This window comes from Bombyx mori, chromosome 6 (assembly GCF_030269925.1).
Source record: "Bombyx mori chromosome 6, ASM3026992v2".
In the NCBI taxonomy this organism is placed as follows: Eukaryota; Metazoa; Arthropoda; class Insecta; order Lepidoptera; family Bombycidae; genus Bombyx; species Bombyx mori.
In genome coordinates this window covers 2036078-2049902 of record NC_085112.1, presented here as the reverse complement: position 1 = coordinate 2049902, position 13825 = coordinate 2036078, and the positions used below count along the sequence as shown (strand labels likewise).

The 13825-nt window shown below is 39.2% G+C and overlaps 1 protein-coding gene across 1 annotated transcript; it reads right to left on the bottom strand.

Annotated features, from left to right (window-relative positions):
• On the bottom strand, positions 1–13562 carry LOC101744605 (synaptic vesicle glycoprotein 2B). Its single transcript, XM_038011808.2, has 11 exons — positions 13490–13562; positions 13165–13266; positions 12163–12324; positions 10406–10568; positions 8216–8337; positions 6933–7177; positions 6189–6343; positions 5451–5592; positions 4324–4613; positions 3164–3291; positions 1–1855 (listed from the first exon to the last, which is right to left on the bottom strand). Exons 2-11 carry the CDS (start codon positions 13259–13261, stop codon positions 1803–1805), a joined length of 1557 nt encoding a protein of 518 aa, XP_037867736.1. The 5' UTR covers positions 13262–13266; positions 13490–13562; the 3' UTR covers positions 1–1802.
• Between the last annotated feature and the right edge of the window lie 263 nt (positions 13563–13825).

The window sequence follows — 13825 nt, the reverse complement described above, 5'->3', positions numbered from 1 at the left end:
TCATTTCAAATATTTTATTTAAAAATCTATAATAATTATTACATAGTTAAATAATCTAGCAGTCATTAAACGTATGAGTGATTCTTATATCTATCAGTACAGCGTTCAGGTACTCTCAATTTATTTGCTAATTAAAAAACCTAACTAAAAGAAGTAGGTACTAAATACGGTAATAAGCTGTTTTAGAACTGACCGACTGATTCACAATCAATGTTTTTATTTATTTATATGAATAACTTAATTAGTTCCATAGTTTGTTAATTACACCGAACATCACACGAAACAATCTAAAATTTAAAACAATAATTCAAACACATCTATAAATATTATTGAGCCATAATTTGAATTAGTGTGTAAATGCGATGGTTAGCAGGTTTTAGCCCCAAATGACGTCATACGTAATGAGGTTGCGTTCAGTCGAGTTTTATAAAATTGTCAAATTTCGATAAATAAGAGACCTTCCATATTATGCGAGAGGCGTCAAAATCACTAGGGATTAGAATATTCCAGATTAACGTGACACGACAAAATAAAAATACATACAAAAGAAACATAGCTCAATAATTTCTATACACATGTAAACCAGCTTCAAAGGCGGTTTGGTGAATAACAGATGACAACTAGATAGAAACAGCGAGAGATATATTATGTATTTTGTCAAAGTTTTCGGAAAATAAACTTGGAAGATACACAACTAAGGACACTTATGCGGCTTAATCTCCATTAAAGGATAAGACGAACGTCAGATTAAGCAATCAGAGGGCTTTAGCTGGGCTGCATATTGTACGTTCGTGCCATTGTGTTCCTCGCCACATCTGTCTAATGTTAAGTTCTATTTGACGGGAGATTCTCGGAAATAGATCATCACATGATTACCTTGGTACGGTCAGTTCTTTTAGTTTTAAACGAAATGACTTTCATTCTGATTGAATTGAGACTTCAGCCACATCTCTCAAGGGTCTATGGGGTCTGTTCTAAGTAGGTTTCCTATGAACTTAGCTGTTTGTTTGAATTGAATCAATTAAATATTTGTCTATCACGATAAGTGTAGTGCATTTAACTCTTTTTAAGCAGAAACGCGGGTAGGTGCAATTCTATCTATTTCTGCGGCTAAAATTTGAAGGGTGGTAGTGGTGGAAGGTGGCAACTTCACGATACAATTGAGACACCGACTTAATTTCCCATGGTGGGTGGTGGCATTCACGTTGCGATGTCTACAAGATCCGGTACCAACTAGAATCAGGTGGCTGTGGGTACTTTAGAAGTCGTCGTGGTCTAAAGGATAAGACGTCCGGTGCATTCGTGTTGAGCGATGCACCGGTGTTCGAATCCCGCAGGCGGGTACCAATTTTTCTAATCAAATACGTATTTAACAAATGTTCACGATTGACTTCCATGGTGAAGGAATAAGTTCGTGTAATGAAAATGAAACCCACAAAATTGACCCCTTGTGAGTCCGCACGGGTAGGTACCACCACCCTGACTATTTTTACCGTGAAGCAGTAATGCGTTTCGATTTTGAAGGTTGAGACAGCCGTAACTATACTGAGACCTTAGAACTCATATCACAAGGTGGCTTGCGGCATTTACGTTGTAGATGTATATGGGCTCCGGTAACCAGATGGGCTGTGAGCTCGTTCAACCATCTATGCAATAAAAATATATTTAATACACTAGCCCACAGTTGTGAAAACAAATTACATTGCCCCTTGCATCAGCGTAGAAGAGAAAGAGTTAGGTTATTAAATCTTAATATCCGATTTTTCTGTCTTCGTCCTTCAGGGATCCAGGTTGAGAAACAGTTATTTGTCATGCTGCTTATCTCGGGGCAGGAACCAAGCTATTACGATGGCGCCTGTAAAAATATTAATTGATTTAAATCGTGCAATGATAATTAAAAGAAATTTTCCGGTTTAATTTCCAGTTTTATTAGCGTTTCGCGTAAGTTTTCGTGGTTAGTATTCGACTGTAAACCATACGGAACGTCGGAAATAATATAATGAGTAAAAAAAATGCGAGATTGTATCGTAAAAAAAAAAGTATTGATTAAGTATATGACTCGCAAAAATCATTTTTCACCCTAATTTTTTTTATTTCTTAGATGGATGGACGAGATCACAGCCCACTCGGTGTTAAGTGGTCACTGGAGCCCATAGACATCTACAACGTAAATGCACCACCCATCTTGAGATATAAGTTCTAAGGTCTCAAGTATAGTTACAACGGCTGCCACACCCTTCAAACCGAATACTGGTTTTAAGGTACTACCTATTCGCTGGTAGCCTAAGAGGCTATTCCAGATTCTCGCGAACCGGTAAGTGAGCTCACGGGCTCAACCTGAGAGAATTTATCAACACTGGCCCTAGCAAGAGCAGTGCCTCGCGGAATCTACCACCGAATCGGAACCGCGACCCACCGAGAAAATCCGGCGAGAAACCCATTGGGTTCGAAAACTATTTAAGCAATAATTCCTTGTAAATCGTGTAAATATATTTGAATTTAGCAGGACCAAAAACTCTTGTCTAATTCGTACAATGGAATTTTTCGCAATATTATTACCGACGCTACAACGTTTTGTAATTACACGATTACCAATTCTTCCGGTGTGTCAAATTCCAACCACTGGTGGTAGGACCTCTTGTGAGTTACTGGTGGTAGGACTTCTTGTGAGTCCGCACGGGTAGGTACCACCGCCCCGCTTATTTCTGCCGTGAAGCAGTAATGCGTTTCGGTTTGAAGGGTGGGGCAGCCGTTGTAACTATACTGAGACCTTAGAACTTCTATCTCAAGGTGGGTGGCGCATTTACGTTGTAGATGTCTATGGGTTCCAGTAACCACTTAACACCGGGTGGGCTGTGAGCTCGTCCACACATCTAGGCAATAAAAATAAAAAAAACTGATACGAGGATTAAATTTTACAATTATTTTTAATAATCGCGATGAATCTTATTGCCTTAACAATAGACATTGGATAATGCACGTGACAATGACTTTGAGATGTAAAGTCAAAGTGTCCTTTGCATGAATTATCTTGCGAACCGGTATACATCGCACAGAAAGGTGCAAGGTTATCTAATCGCGCAGGTTATATGCTCGAAATAAGATATATCTTAAGTGTTGCAAAAATCTCGAGAATGATTGAAATAAATAAAAATAGACTTACTCATTAATAGCACGGACCAGCCGTAAAATGTAGCCTCGCAGTTAAAAGACAGGAGAGCTCCGATGGCGTTGACGCCTAGGAACGCACTCAACCTGCCCACCATCATCGATACACACGACACCATACCCCTGTGCACAAAAATACCTAATATCGTAGTCTCTTTTTGTATAATTGTCATACATTTGCATCGGATGGCGCGTTTGAAGTTTCATGTTTACCAAATTCATAGACATGACGACTGAATCGGCCTTCAAACAGCAATGGTTGATTGCTTCCCGCCAAAAATAGTCAGGACGGTGGTATCTACCCGTGCGGGACAACAATGCGCCCTACTGCCAGTAATAACGTTTTTTTTTGTGTCTGATTTTATTACACGATTTTATTCCTTTATTGTTAAAGTCATTCATGATAGTACTCATTCGTGATAAGTCCTCTGAAAAATCAGTACCAGCCGGCGGGATTTGAGAACCGGCTCAGCATATCTTTAAGAGCACACCGGGCGTCTTATCTCTAAACTCAAGTGAATATATTATAATACTACTCGTATTAATATACTTCCTTGTTACGTCATCTTTTATAAACATATTATTCACTGATCAAAGTTAAGGCTTCGTCAAACAGAACGCGTAATTAGCGCGCGTCAGAGCGCTAAACTGACGCCGCGCTCTGACGCGCACTAAGTACGCGTTCTGTTTGACGAAGGCTTTAGATCACAAACCAAGCGTTAAAATGGTAGCTGTACTAATTTTGCGGGCGTCTTTCGGCATGTCTACCGGCATGTGAATCTATTGTGAATGGTTTTAAACTCTCTCGGTTATCTACATTAAGTATTGCCCTTGTTTTAGCACTAAAAAATAACGGACTTCTCATTGGAACTAAATATTGTGGCCCAAGGAACTTGTTAAATATAATGTTAAATATCTTTGACCAAAATCTCATTGTTATTTTCAAAACATAGTGAAATAAACTACGATCGAGTTCAAATTTGACGTTCGCGGTGTGGTGTCTATAAGCTCTAGAGACCACTAAAAACTAAAACAAATGTAAGCTCATCTAACCATTTTCAAATAGAGACAGAGACATAAAGTCTACATTAAGACAACACAGTCTCAAGTAAATTTAACAAAAATGTTATAGCGTAAACTTTTGTACCCACTGACCTTAAAGATGTTGGATAAAGCTCCACAAAATAAACACTAAGCAATCCCATCGAGAGAGCGCACATAATGAAGAAGAAGAAGAATATTCCGCCAGCCAACGGTATCCTGACGACGTTCAGGAGGATAGCTGACGTGGCCGACATTGCGAGGATACACATCATCGCTGATCTTTTCCGAGATCCGCAGGTCAATGACAGGACTAGATTGGAGAAGGAAGCGAGGGCGCCATACGTCATGGCCGAGAATAGCGTGGTGTCTTCCACTGTGTCGTTACAGATTTCGGTAAAGTCCTAAAAAAGAAAACGTGCAGATTAAAAACATTGCATTGGGACTTTTTCTGTTATAAATACAACGGGCTTATAGACTCAATGTACCTGCTCCATCTATCATGAGTTAACGTTAAAATATCAAATGAGATGTAGAATTGATGTAATGATTGATTGCTTTGCCTGGTGTTAAGTGGTTACCAGAGTCCATAGCAACTACAACGTAAATACCACCACCCACCTTCAGACAAGAGTTCTAAGGTCTCAGTATAAGTATAATAAGTCGTCGTGGCCTAAAAGATAAGACGTCCGGTGCATTCGTGTTGAAGCGATGCAGCGGTGTTCGAATCCCGCAGGCGGGTACCAATTTTTCTAATGAAATACGTACTCACCAAATGTTCATGATTGACTTCCACGGTGAAGGAATAACATCGTGTAATAAAAGTGAAACCCGCAAAATTATAATTTGCGTAATTACTGGTGGTAGGACCTGTTGTGAGTCCGCGCGGGTAGGTACCACCGCCCTGCCTATTTCTGCCGTGAAGCAGTAATGCGTTTCGGTTTGAAGGGTGGGGCAGCCGTTGTAACTATACTGAGACCTTACAACTTATGTCTCAAGGTGGGTGGCGCATTTACGTTGTAGATGTCTATGGGCTCCAGTAACCACTTAACATCAGGTGGGCTGTGAGCTCGTCCACCCATCTAAGAAAAAAAAAAAAAAAAAAAGTTGTAACAGTATCGCGGCTGCCCCACCTTTCAAACCAAAACGCATGACTACTTCACAACATAAATAGGCAGGGTGGTGGTATCTACCCATGAGCACTCACAAGACATCCTACCACCAGTAACGTAATCACTTACCGTAATGTTTGAAGAGTTCATATAAGTATCAGTCGGGTATCCGATCACGGTGCAAAGGTTCATCCCATCGCCACCAGTTGATTTCAACACGTAGAAGAGGTTGTTCATGACGTATGGGAGCCAAAGGATGAAGCCGCTGCCACTGTTAATAACAGGAAAATGAAGGATAACGAAAGTGAAACACTACTTAGCGGCACTATAGCTGTCATGGGTTCCAGTTTGAAGGATTGGACAAATGTTTGATCCACTTGAGACTACGAACTCTTGTCTCGAGGTAATTAGTAATTAAATGATTTGAAGAAAAAAAAAACGTGTGTGTGTGCAAGTCACACACGGTAGAAGTGAGACTTATAATTCTAAATATAATCGTAAGGCTCAACTACTCCGCAGTGCAATAAAACAGCCGCACCCGGGGGAACCGCCTGTATGATCACGACGGTATCCCACGGTACGCCAGGTGGGCATGATGTTACCAGAGAAATACGAGAACGTCTATCAATTGTGTAACATCTCGTCACCGAGATTCAGGAATTGTTGAATTTACGTGCAGCGACATCTGTTGATAACAACATAAATAGAAATAAAAAAACATGGCGCGTTTCGGAAGAAAATAAAGATGGCGCGTAACCGAAAAACGTTACATACGTTTTTCCTCCGTACGTCGATAAAGAAGTTTCACTTCATTATTGTAGTTGAACATTTGGTTTCATATTAATATTATGTAAATCTGTAACTTACGTCATATAAATGATAATGACCAAATAGAATAGTCTCATCGTATCCTTGAGCAATGGAGGCTTGAACAGCGACACGGTTTGATGCCACAGGGACTTGAGAAACGAATCCTGGGCTTCGGCAGTCTGGTCCTCGTTGTCCGGAATGAGTTTTTTGACCTGCAATGGAAGACGATTTGATATACTGGTCCTCATAGCCCCCTAATTCCCTTCTTTCTTCTGTCCTTCTATAGTTATACAGCTCCTAGTTCAACAAAATAATAGTTAGGCTGAAGTCGTCGTGGCTTAAAGGGTAAGACGTCCAGTGCATTCGTATCTAGCGATGCACCGGTGTTCGAATCCCGCAGGCGGGTACCAATTTTTCTCATGAAATATGTATTAAGAAATGTTCACGATTGACTTCGACGGTGAAGAAATAGCATCGTGTAATAAAAATTAAATCTATAAAATTATAATTTGCGTAATTACTGGTGGTAGGACCTCTTGTGAGTCCGCACGGGTAGGTACCATCACTCTGCCTATTTCTGCCGTGAAGCAGTAATGCGTTTCGGTTTGAAGGGTGGGGCAGTCGTTGTAACTTTACTGAGACCTTAAAACTTATATTTTAAAGTGGGTGGCGCATTTACGTTCTAGATGTCTATGAGCTCCAGTAACCACTTAACACCAGGTGGGCTGTGAGCTGTGTCTACCCATATAAGAAATAAAAAAATTGTAAGTAAACTTAGTGGAAAACGTTTACAATACTCACCGGAAAATTTTCGGCTCTATCTCCAGTATTACAGGCGTAAATCTTCTTCAGCACAACCAGAGCTTCATCGTATCGACCCTGAGAGGTCAGGAACTTGGGGCTCTCGTGGAAGAACTGCAGCAGGCCAGCTGTGATCGCACATGGCACTGCCAGGACGAGGATCAAAAGACGCCAGGAACGGAATGTGATGTTTAGGAAATTAATGGGATATGAAAATTCCATAGGAAGAATTGGGTACGCCAGCACTGAAATCATAAAGAATTAAATTAATCAGAACCTTGAAGTTTGTTTGCGATTAAAAGGAATTAGATTGATATTTTTTTATTACGGACAAAGCAGTTGCTACCTACATTGCATTAAGTGACTACTACATACTACTACTATTTTAAATAAAGCTAATATTTAAATTTAGGTATTATTAGATTTAAGTTTATAGATAAAGATTACAGGCAGCGGCAGAATAACAGCGATAGTTTCAGCTATCAGAAAGCTGAGCCGCGGCCTTTTTATCTCCACTGTGTCAATATAATATATTTGTAATATTGTTTAGAATTAGAATTTTTATGTCATATTAATTGAAAAGTTATTTGTATTTGTATTGTGGAGTAAACAAATGTAATTAATATTATTATTATTATAGTTTTTTAAGTCATCGTGGCCTAAAGTATAAGAATGCTGGTGTTTTCGTATTGAGTGAGGTGTTCCCGTGTTCAAATCCCGCCGGCAGATACCAAATTTTTCTAATGAAATATGCACAATGCTTTAAAAAAATTCACGAATGATTTTCACGGTAAAGGAATAAAATCTTGTAAATAAAAACAAATAAGTCCGCAATAAATATAATTTGCGTAATTAGTGGCTATAGAGTGTCTTGTCAGGCCAGTTGAGTAGATCCCACCCTTTCGCCTATTTCCGATGCCCGCATAAGATCTTTCTATTCGCGAAGCAGCTGCTCTCGAGTTGTTACGTCTCCTTTGGAGGCGCTCAGCCAGCTGTTAGCAAATCCCACCCCTCCTGGCTGAGCCTTTGCTCGCCCATCTGTCCTGGTGAAGCTGGAAAGGCCTCTGGGCCACCAGTAATCCTTCTATCATAAAAAAAGCTTGGCCTATTCTGGCTGAGTCTTGAGCCTATCCTGGTGAAGCTGGAAAGGCCTCCAAACCAAAGATAATCCTCCCTTTATAAAAAAAAGGTGCAAAAACGAAAGAGCTTTGTGAATGTCTTCCTCCCTACTTAGAAGACTTAGAATGTAAAATTTAAATAAATTGTCGAAATTATTATCTTACCAGCTGCTGATGCTTGCGAGCACATAAGAGCACACGTGCAGAGCAGCATGGCGCGACCCCGGGCACGGGACGAACAGCTCTCGCCAAGTAAAGTGTAAGAACCGGAATTACTGGTCGAAGTGCTGTCGAATAAAACAACAATAAAATCAAAATCGATTATTAGCTAAATACCTAATCACCATTTGATAGAGACTTGTGGCGGTAGCTATCACAGAACACAAGATATTTGACAGATGCCCGAATCTCGCTTACGACATTTTCAAGATAAGCTCGCATATATACAAGTTCCGAACAACAACATTCGTTTACCCATAAACACAACCCACTGAGTTTCTCACCGGATCTTCTCAGTGGGTCGCGTTTCCGATGCGGTGGTGGATTTTGCGAAGCACTGCTCTTGCTAGGGTCAGTGTTAGCAACACTCCGGTTTGAGCCCCGTGAACTTACCTACACACGTTAGGGCGAAGCTGAAATAGCCTCTCAAGGCTATCAGCAAAGGTAGGAAAAAAAAACAGCAACATTCGGACCGTCGGTCTACCGAGCAATATCACCCGCTCGGTGGAAGATCATCCCTTTGTCGTATATCCCGTTTTGCATTTCGTCGCGAAAGGGCCATGAAGTCCACACGGCTAGATACCACCACTCTGCCTATTTCTGCCGTGAAGCAGTAATACGTTTCGGTTTGAAGGTTGAGCAGTCGTTGTACTGTTAAAACTGAGACCTTAGAACTCTTGTTTCAAGGTGGGTGCCAGAATTGACCTTGTAGATGTCTAAGCGCTCCGTTAACGACTTAACACCAGGTGGGCCGTGACTTAGTCCAATAATCTAAGCAATAAAATAAAAACTTAAAAATTTCCATTATCTACAACTATTGCATATCCCCATTTCGAAGTATCACATTTAAACCAATAAGTCACAATTAAAAGTGATCAAAGCGAGTAATGAAATGAAAAAGGAAAGAGCTAAACAGAAAAAATAATATATATAACTCAATTTAGTTAGAAAAACCGAATTCTTAAATCTGAAATATCTCGGATGCATCACACAGATATCAGTTTTATTATTGACACAATCCAGAGTAATCTTGATGTTTGCATTCATATATCAAATTGTTTGCATTGTTCCTTTGTCTCACCTGGGGGTTCTTTATCTCAGTTGGCATATATATGTACCTATATTATGTACTTAGCGAAATAGTATTTATTTGTACAGAGCTGTTGTTAGTGATAACATTGTTACAAAGTTTACAATGGCACGCTCGATTCCATGACGCGGGGAAGGTTAAGATCAATAATGCATGGAATTCATTTAAATTCATTACAATGATAAAATACTTAGAAACACCTACGGACTAGGGGAAAATGCTGCGGATTTTTTTTTTCTTTTTTCTCCTACCTATTCACTGGTAGCCTAAGAGGCTAATCAGCTATGCCCGGACGGGTAAGTGAGCTCACGGGCTCAATATGACTGATTTTCTTAACAGTAGCCCTTACAAGAGCGGTACTTTGCAGAATATACCACCGAATCGGAATCGCGACCCACCGAAAAAATCCGGCGAAAAACTCACTGGGTTAATCAACGGGTGTTATCCTATAAAGCAGTACTACTGAGGAGGTGTTCAAATCACACGAGCATATAATTTTAGGTAATAAAAGAATAAATGTAGTTTAAAGCTTAAAATCGCTCGCTTAAATAGCAAACCGAGGTAATCTTGTTTTTTAATCCAGTTAATACCGGAGCGAAGTTATAAAGATACTAGCCATACTCGCCCACTGGGCATTTAAAATTAACATTATTATTTATTTTCATTATTATTAGGGAGTCCAATACTCATATAAATATTAGCCTATCCATTAAGTACATGTATTTTCTACATGGATACCAAGTTTCAAGGCAATCGGATGCATGGTTCAGTAGTTATAACAGAACATCCGTAAAAACCACCGTAGATTTATATATTATAGATAGATTATGTTATCATCGGTCCATCATACGTGTACAAATTTTCATGTTGATCGTACGTCTAGAAGTCTGTGAAAATGACGTTCAAAGATTCTATTAAATACAAATAAACATACATACCAAGCTAATAAACTAGTGTTAAATACGTGCTCACGAATGAATTACATATTGCCTGTTATTATCGAGATTTTTAGTGAAATAAAATAAATGATCAGGACAAATACTTACAAAATTGAAGAGATTAGTTTAAGCGCTGCCATGGTCTTCCACTCCGGTGCTAGGCAGCTCAATGCAGCAAAAACGAAGCCAACAGACATTGATAGAACTAGGGTCAGACGTCTACCTCTCGTATCCGATATATAACCCCATATCTGAGCACCCATTACCACACCTAGAAAGAAAAGACATTAATTATGTGTCATGTGCTTTTATCGCATTTAAATGATAAACAAAACATGTTTAAATAGTGATAATGGCTTGATTTTATCGTGTATCTATGTCAGACAATTTTCATCTCCAATTCGTTATCTAAATTTGGCATAATATATCAATCTTACACGATTTACTTCGGATTTCAATAAAGTAATGATTTGTAACGCACGTTGTTATAAGCGAATGGCGTCCCTGTTTTATCTTTCCAAACAACTTCCACAACCAAGATTGACAACTTAAAATTTTACGATTAAGCAATTACTACTTAATTAATAACGGAGCCTAAAGATAAATCACAACATGAATGCCGTCATCCAACTTGACGGCTAACTACCTCGCGGCAGAAATAGGTAGGACGGTAGTACTACACGCACGGGCCTACAAAACACCCTACCATTGGTAAGTAGTTAGCGATCACAGTACGCTGATACGATATTTAGAGAACATTACTGCTCTTTCTCCAGTGAATCTAACAAACACCTTCACGACACCCAAGAAACGAGCTGGGGTGGTGCCTTTCTACGACGGTACCATACAGCCATACATTTTGAAGTCGTCATGGCCTAACGGGGATAAGACGTCCGATGTATTCGTGTTGAGCGATGCACTGGTGTTCGAATCTCAGGCGGGTACCAATTTTTCTAATGAAATACGTACTCAACAATTGTTTACGATTGATTTCCACGGTGAAGGAATAACATCGTGTAATAAAAATGAAACCCGCAAAATTGTAATTTGCGTAATTACTGGTGGTAGGACCTCTTGTGAGTCCGCGCGGATGGGTACCACCACCCTGCCTATTTCTGCCGTGAAGCAGTAATGCGTTTCGGTTTGAAGGGTGGGGCAGCCGTTGTAACTATACTTGAGACCTTAGAACTTATATCTCAAGGTGGGTGGTGCATTTACGTTGTAGATGTCTATGGGCTCCAGTAACCACTTAACACCAGGTGGGCTGTGAGCTCGTCCACCCATCTAAACAATAAAAAAAAAAGCCTTCCCACAGCGAAACAATCATGTCGTATTAACATTTCTGTCATGTCTAAAGGTGTGGATAATATTAGATATGTTCTATCGGATACTCGCGATTCACTCTCGGTGCTTTTAGGCATTTTAAGCACCGGTCATTGCACTCGTTGAACTTGTTAAATAGTTCGATCTGCAATCTAACCCGTAGGCACAATCAGCTGAGTTTATTTTCGGATTTTTTGAGTGGATCGCGATTCCAATTGGTGGTAGATTCAGCGAAGTGCTGCTCTTGCTAGGGCAAATGTTAGCAAATACATTTAAGTTGAGCCTTGTGAGCTCGCCCACCAGTCATGGTAAAGCGTAGCTCCTGCAGATTGTTGGGAGGTAGGTAGGCCAACAACTATAACTATTGGTTTCTATGGATCCGGGTACTTTACACCAGGAAAAAGGCTATTTTTACACTTAACTTTCCACTGGGATTGAATTGGCGACATTTTAATGTTGAGTTGACAGACTTACAGAAATGAATCAGCTAGAATAGGATTTATAGTGGCTAATCAAATTATCGCAAACGTACTAAAACTTACCTATCAAGGGCACAGCTGTTAGCAATGCCCTTTGCTGCATAGTAATTTCCAAGTCGCATACAGCGGCGGCCACTACGAAACTTATACCGAACAGGTCCATCCCCATAGCTTGCAGAGTGAAACTACAGACTAGGAGTAAACCGAAGTTGTATTTGCCGAAACCTTGTAAAAAGAAAACGTGCCAAATTGAAAACTTGTAAAAAAAACTTGCCTTTTACAATAAATATCATAATATGAAATTGAAAAAGAATTAGTATTGTTTGAGACACACATGTGAGTATTGATAGTATCGTCCAGTATAGTATAGTCCAATATAGTATAGTCCAATATAGTATAGTCCAGTATAGTATAGTCCAATATAGTATAGTCCAGTATATTATAGTCCAGTATATTATAGTCCAGTATAGTATAGTCCAGTATAGTATAGTCCAGTATAGTATAGTCCAGTATAGTATAGTCTAGTATAGTCCACGTATTTCCTCCACATAATCCTTATTTCTTTAATTTACTATTACCACTACCTTTTTTCCTATATAGTTTAATTCGCAACCACGTGTATTGTAGCTTACGCAGCTTACGCTTACGGTGAGGCTTGTTGAGGTCCAAGTACGAATTGATAGATTCCGCATCTCTGTCTATTTGGGGTACGAAGTAAGTAGGTCTCTAAAGTACAAATATAAGTTGACACTTCGATCTTATATCAACTTTGGCGGTAGAGTTCACGAAGCCATGATTCCGGCCTCCACTAACACCTCAACAAACAGATGGGCGGTGGTTTCGTAGGATAAAAGTAAAACATCACTTTTAGTTCACTACACTTCAGTTACAGTTAAAAAAAATCCCAGTTTTTGAGATCATTGACGACTGAAAGCAAGCCTTAAGAGTGTTGTATCAAGTTTATTTGAACTCAATAGTAAAAGATAGCGAATTAAAACACACGCTTTAGTTTTATGAGCCAACAAAGAAAACGTGAAATTAGCGAATACAATGAAAATTAAATACCTGTGACGGTCAACGCATCTTCAACAGTAACTGAACTATAATTCTTATTTTGAACATCTTCAGCTATTTCGATGTGTTTTGTCAGTTTCTTTTGCATTTCGTCTGCAATATGAAAACGATCAAATTGTTTAACGTATTGAAAAATTTTTTTTATTTTCTTCATAATTTTTGCTTTAAATTCACTTTACTTAATTACTTAATTTTAAACTTAAGAGTCGCCATACTGATACTGATAAACCACAGAGGTTAGTTTTATAGAAAAACGCTACCAAAAATACTTAAGATATTATCACTTGACCACTGAAGATTAAAATAATTTACCAACCTGAACCACCGTGTATTGACTGCGAACAAAAAAAAACCTCGCGTCTACCGGCCTACAGAGCCTGATGCCCAATAGACAATTTCTGTTGTGAAACTTCTGTCTTAATTTATATAGTAGGTTATGACGTAAACATCACCTGCCTTAGATAATCAACAAACGTTGTCATCATTACTGGAAGCTGCTGGCTTCGCATCTCCTCTTGTAGTACATATTTGCTCAGTAAACGTGCGTTAGGTGTTTCGAGATTATTCTAAAAATATTCATAATGTCAATTTTTCTTTGTTGTTTCTATTTTATTCTTTTTATCTTTAGTATCTGTTTACTGTGCAATAAAAA

What these genes read in the sequence shown, in the direction of transcription:
- LOC101744605 (XM_038011808.2), bottom strand. Translation starts at nt 13,261, where the DNA reads ATGCAAAAGAAACTGACAAAACACATCGAAATAGCTGAAGATGTTCAA. An exon ending in AACAGCTGTGCCCTTGATAG is followed by an intron (nt 10,569 to 12,162) that starts GTAAGTTTTAGT and finishes TTTTCTTTCTAG; the next exon opens with GTGTGGTAATGGGTGCTCAG. An exon ending in CTTTATCCAACATCTTTAAG is followed by an intron (nt 3,292 to 4,323) that starts GTCAGTGGGTAC and finishes TTTTGTGCACAG; the next exon opens with GGGTATGGTGTCGTGTGTAT.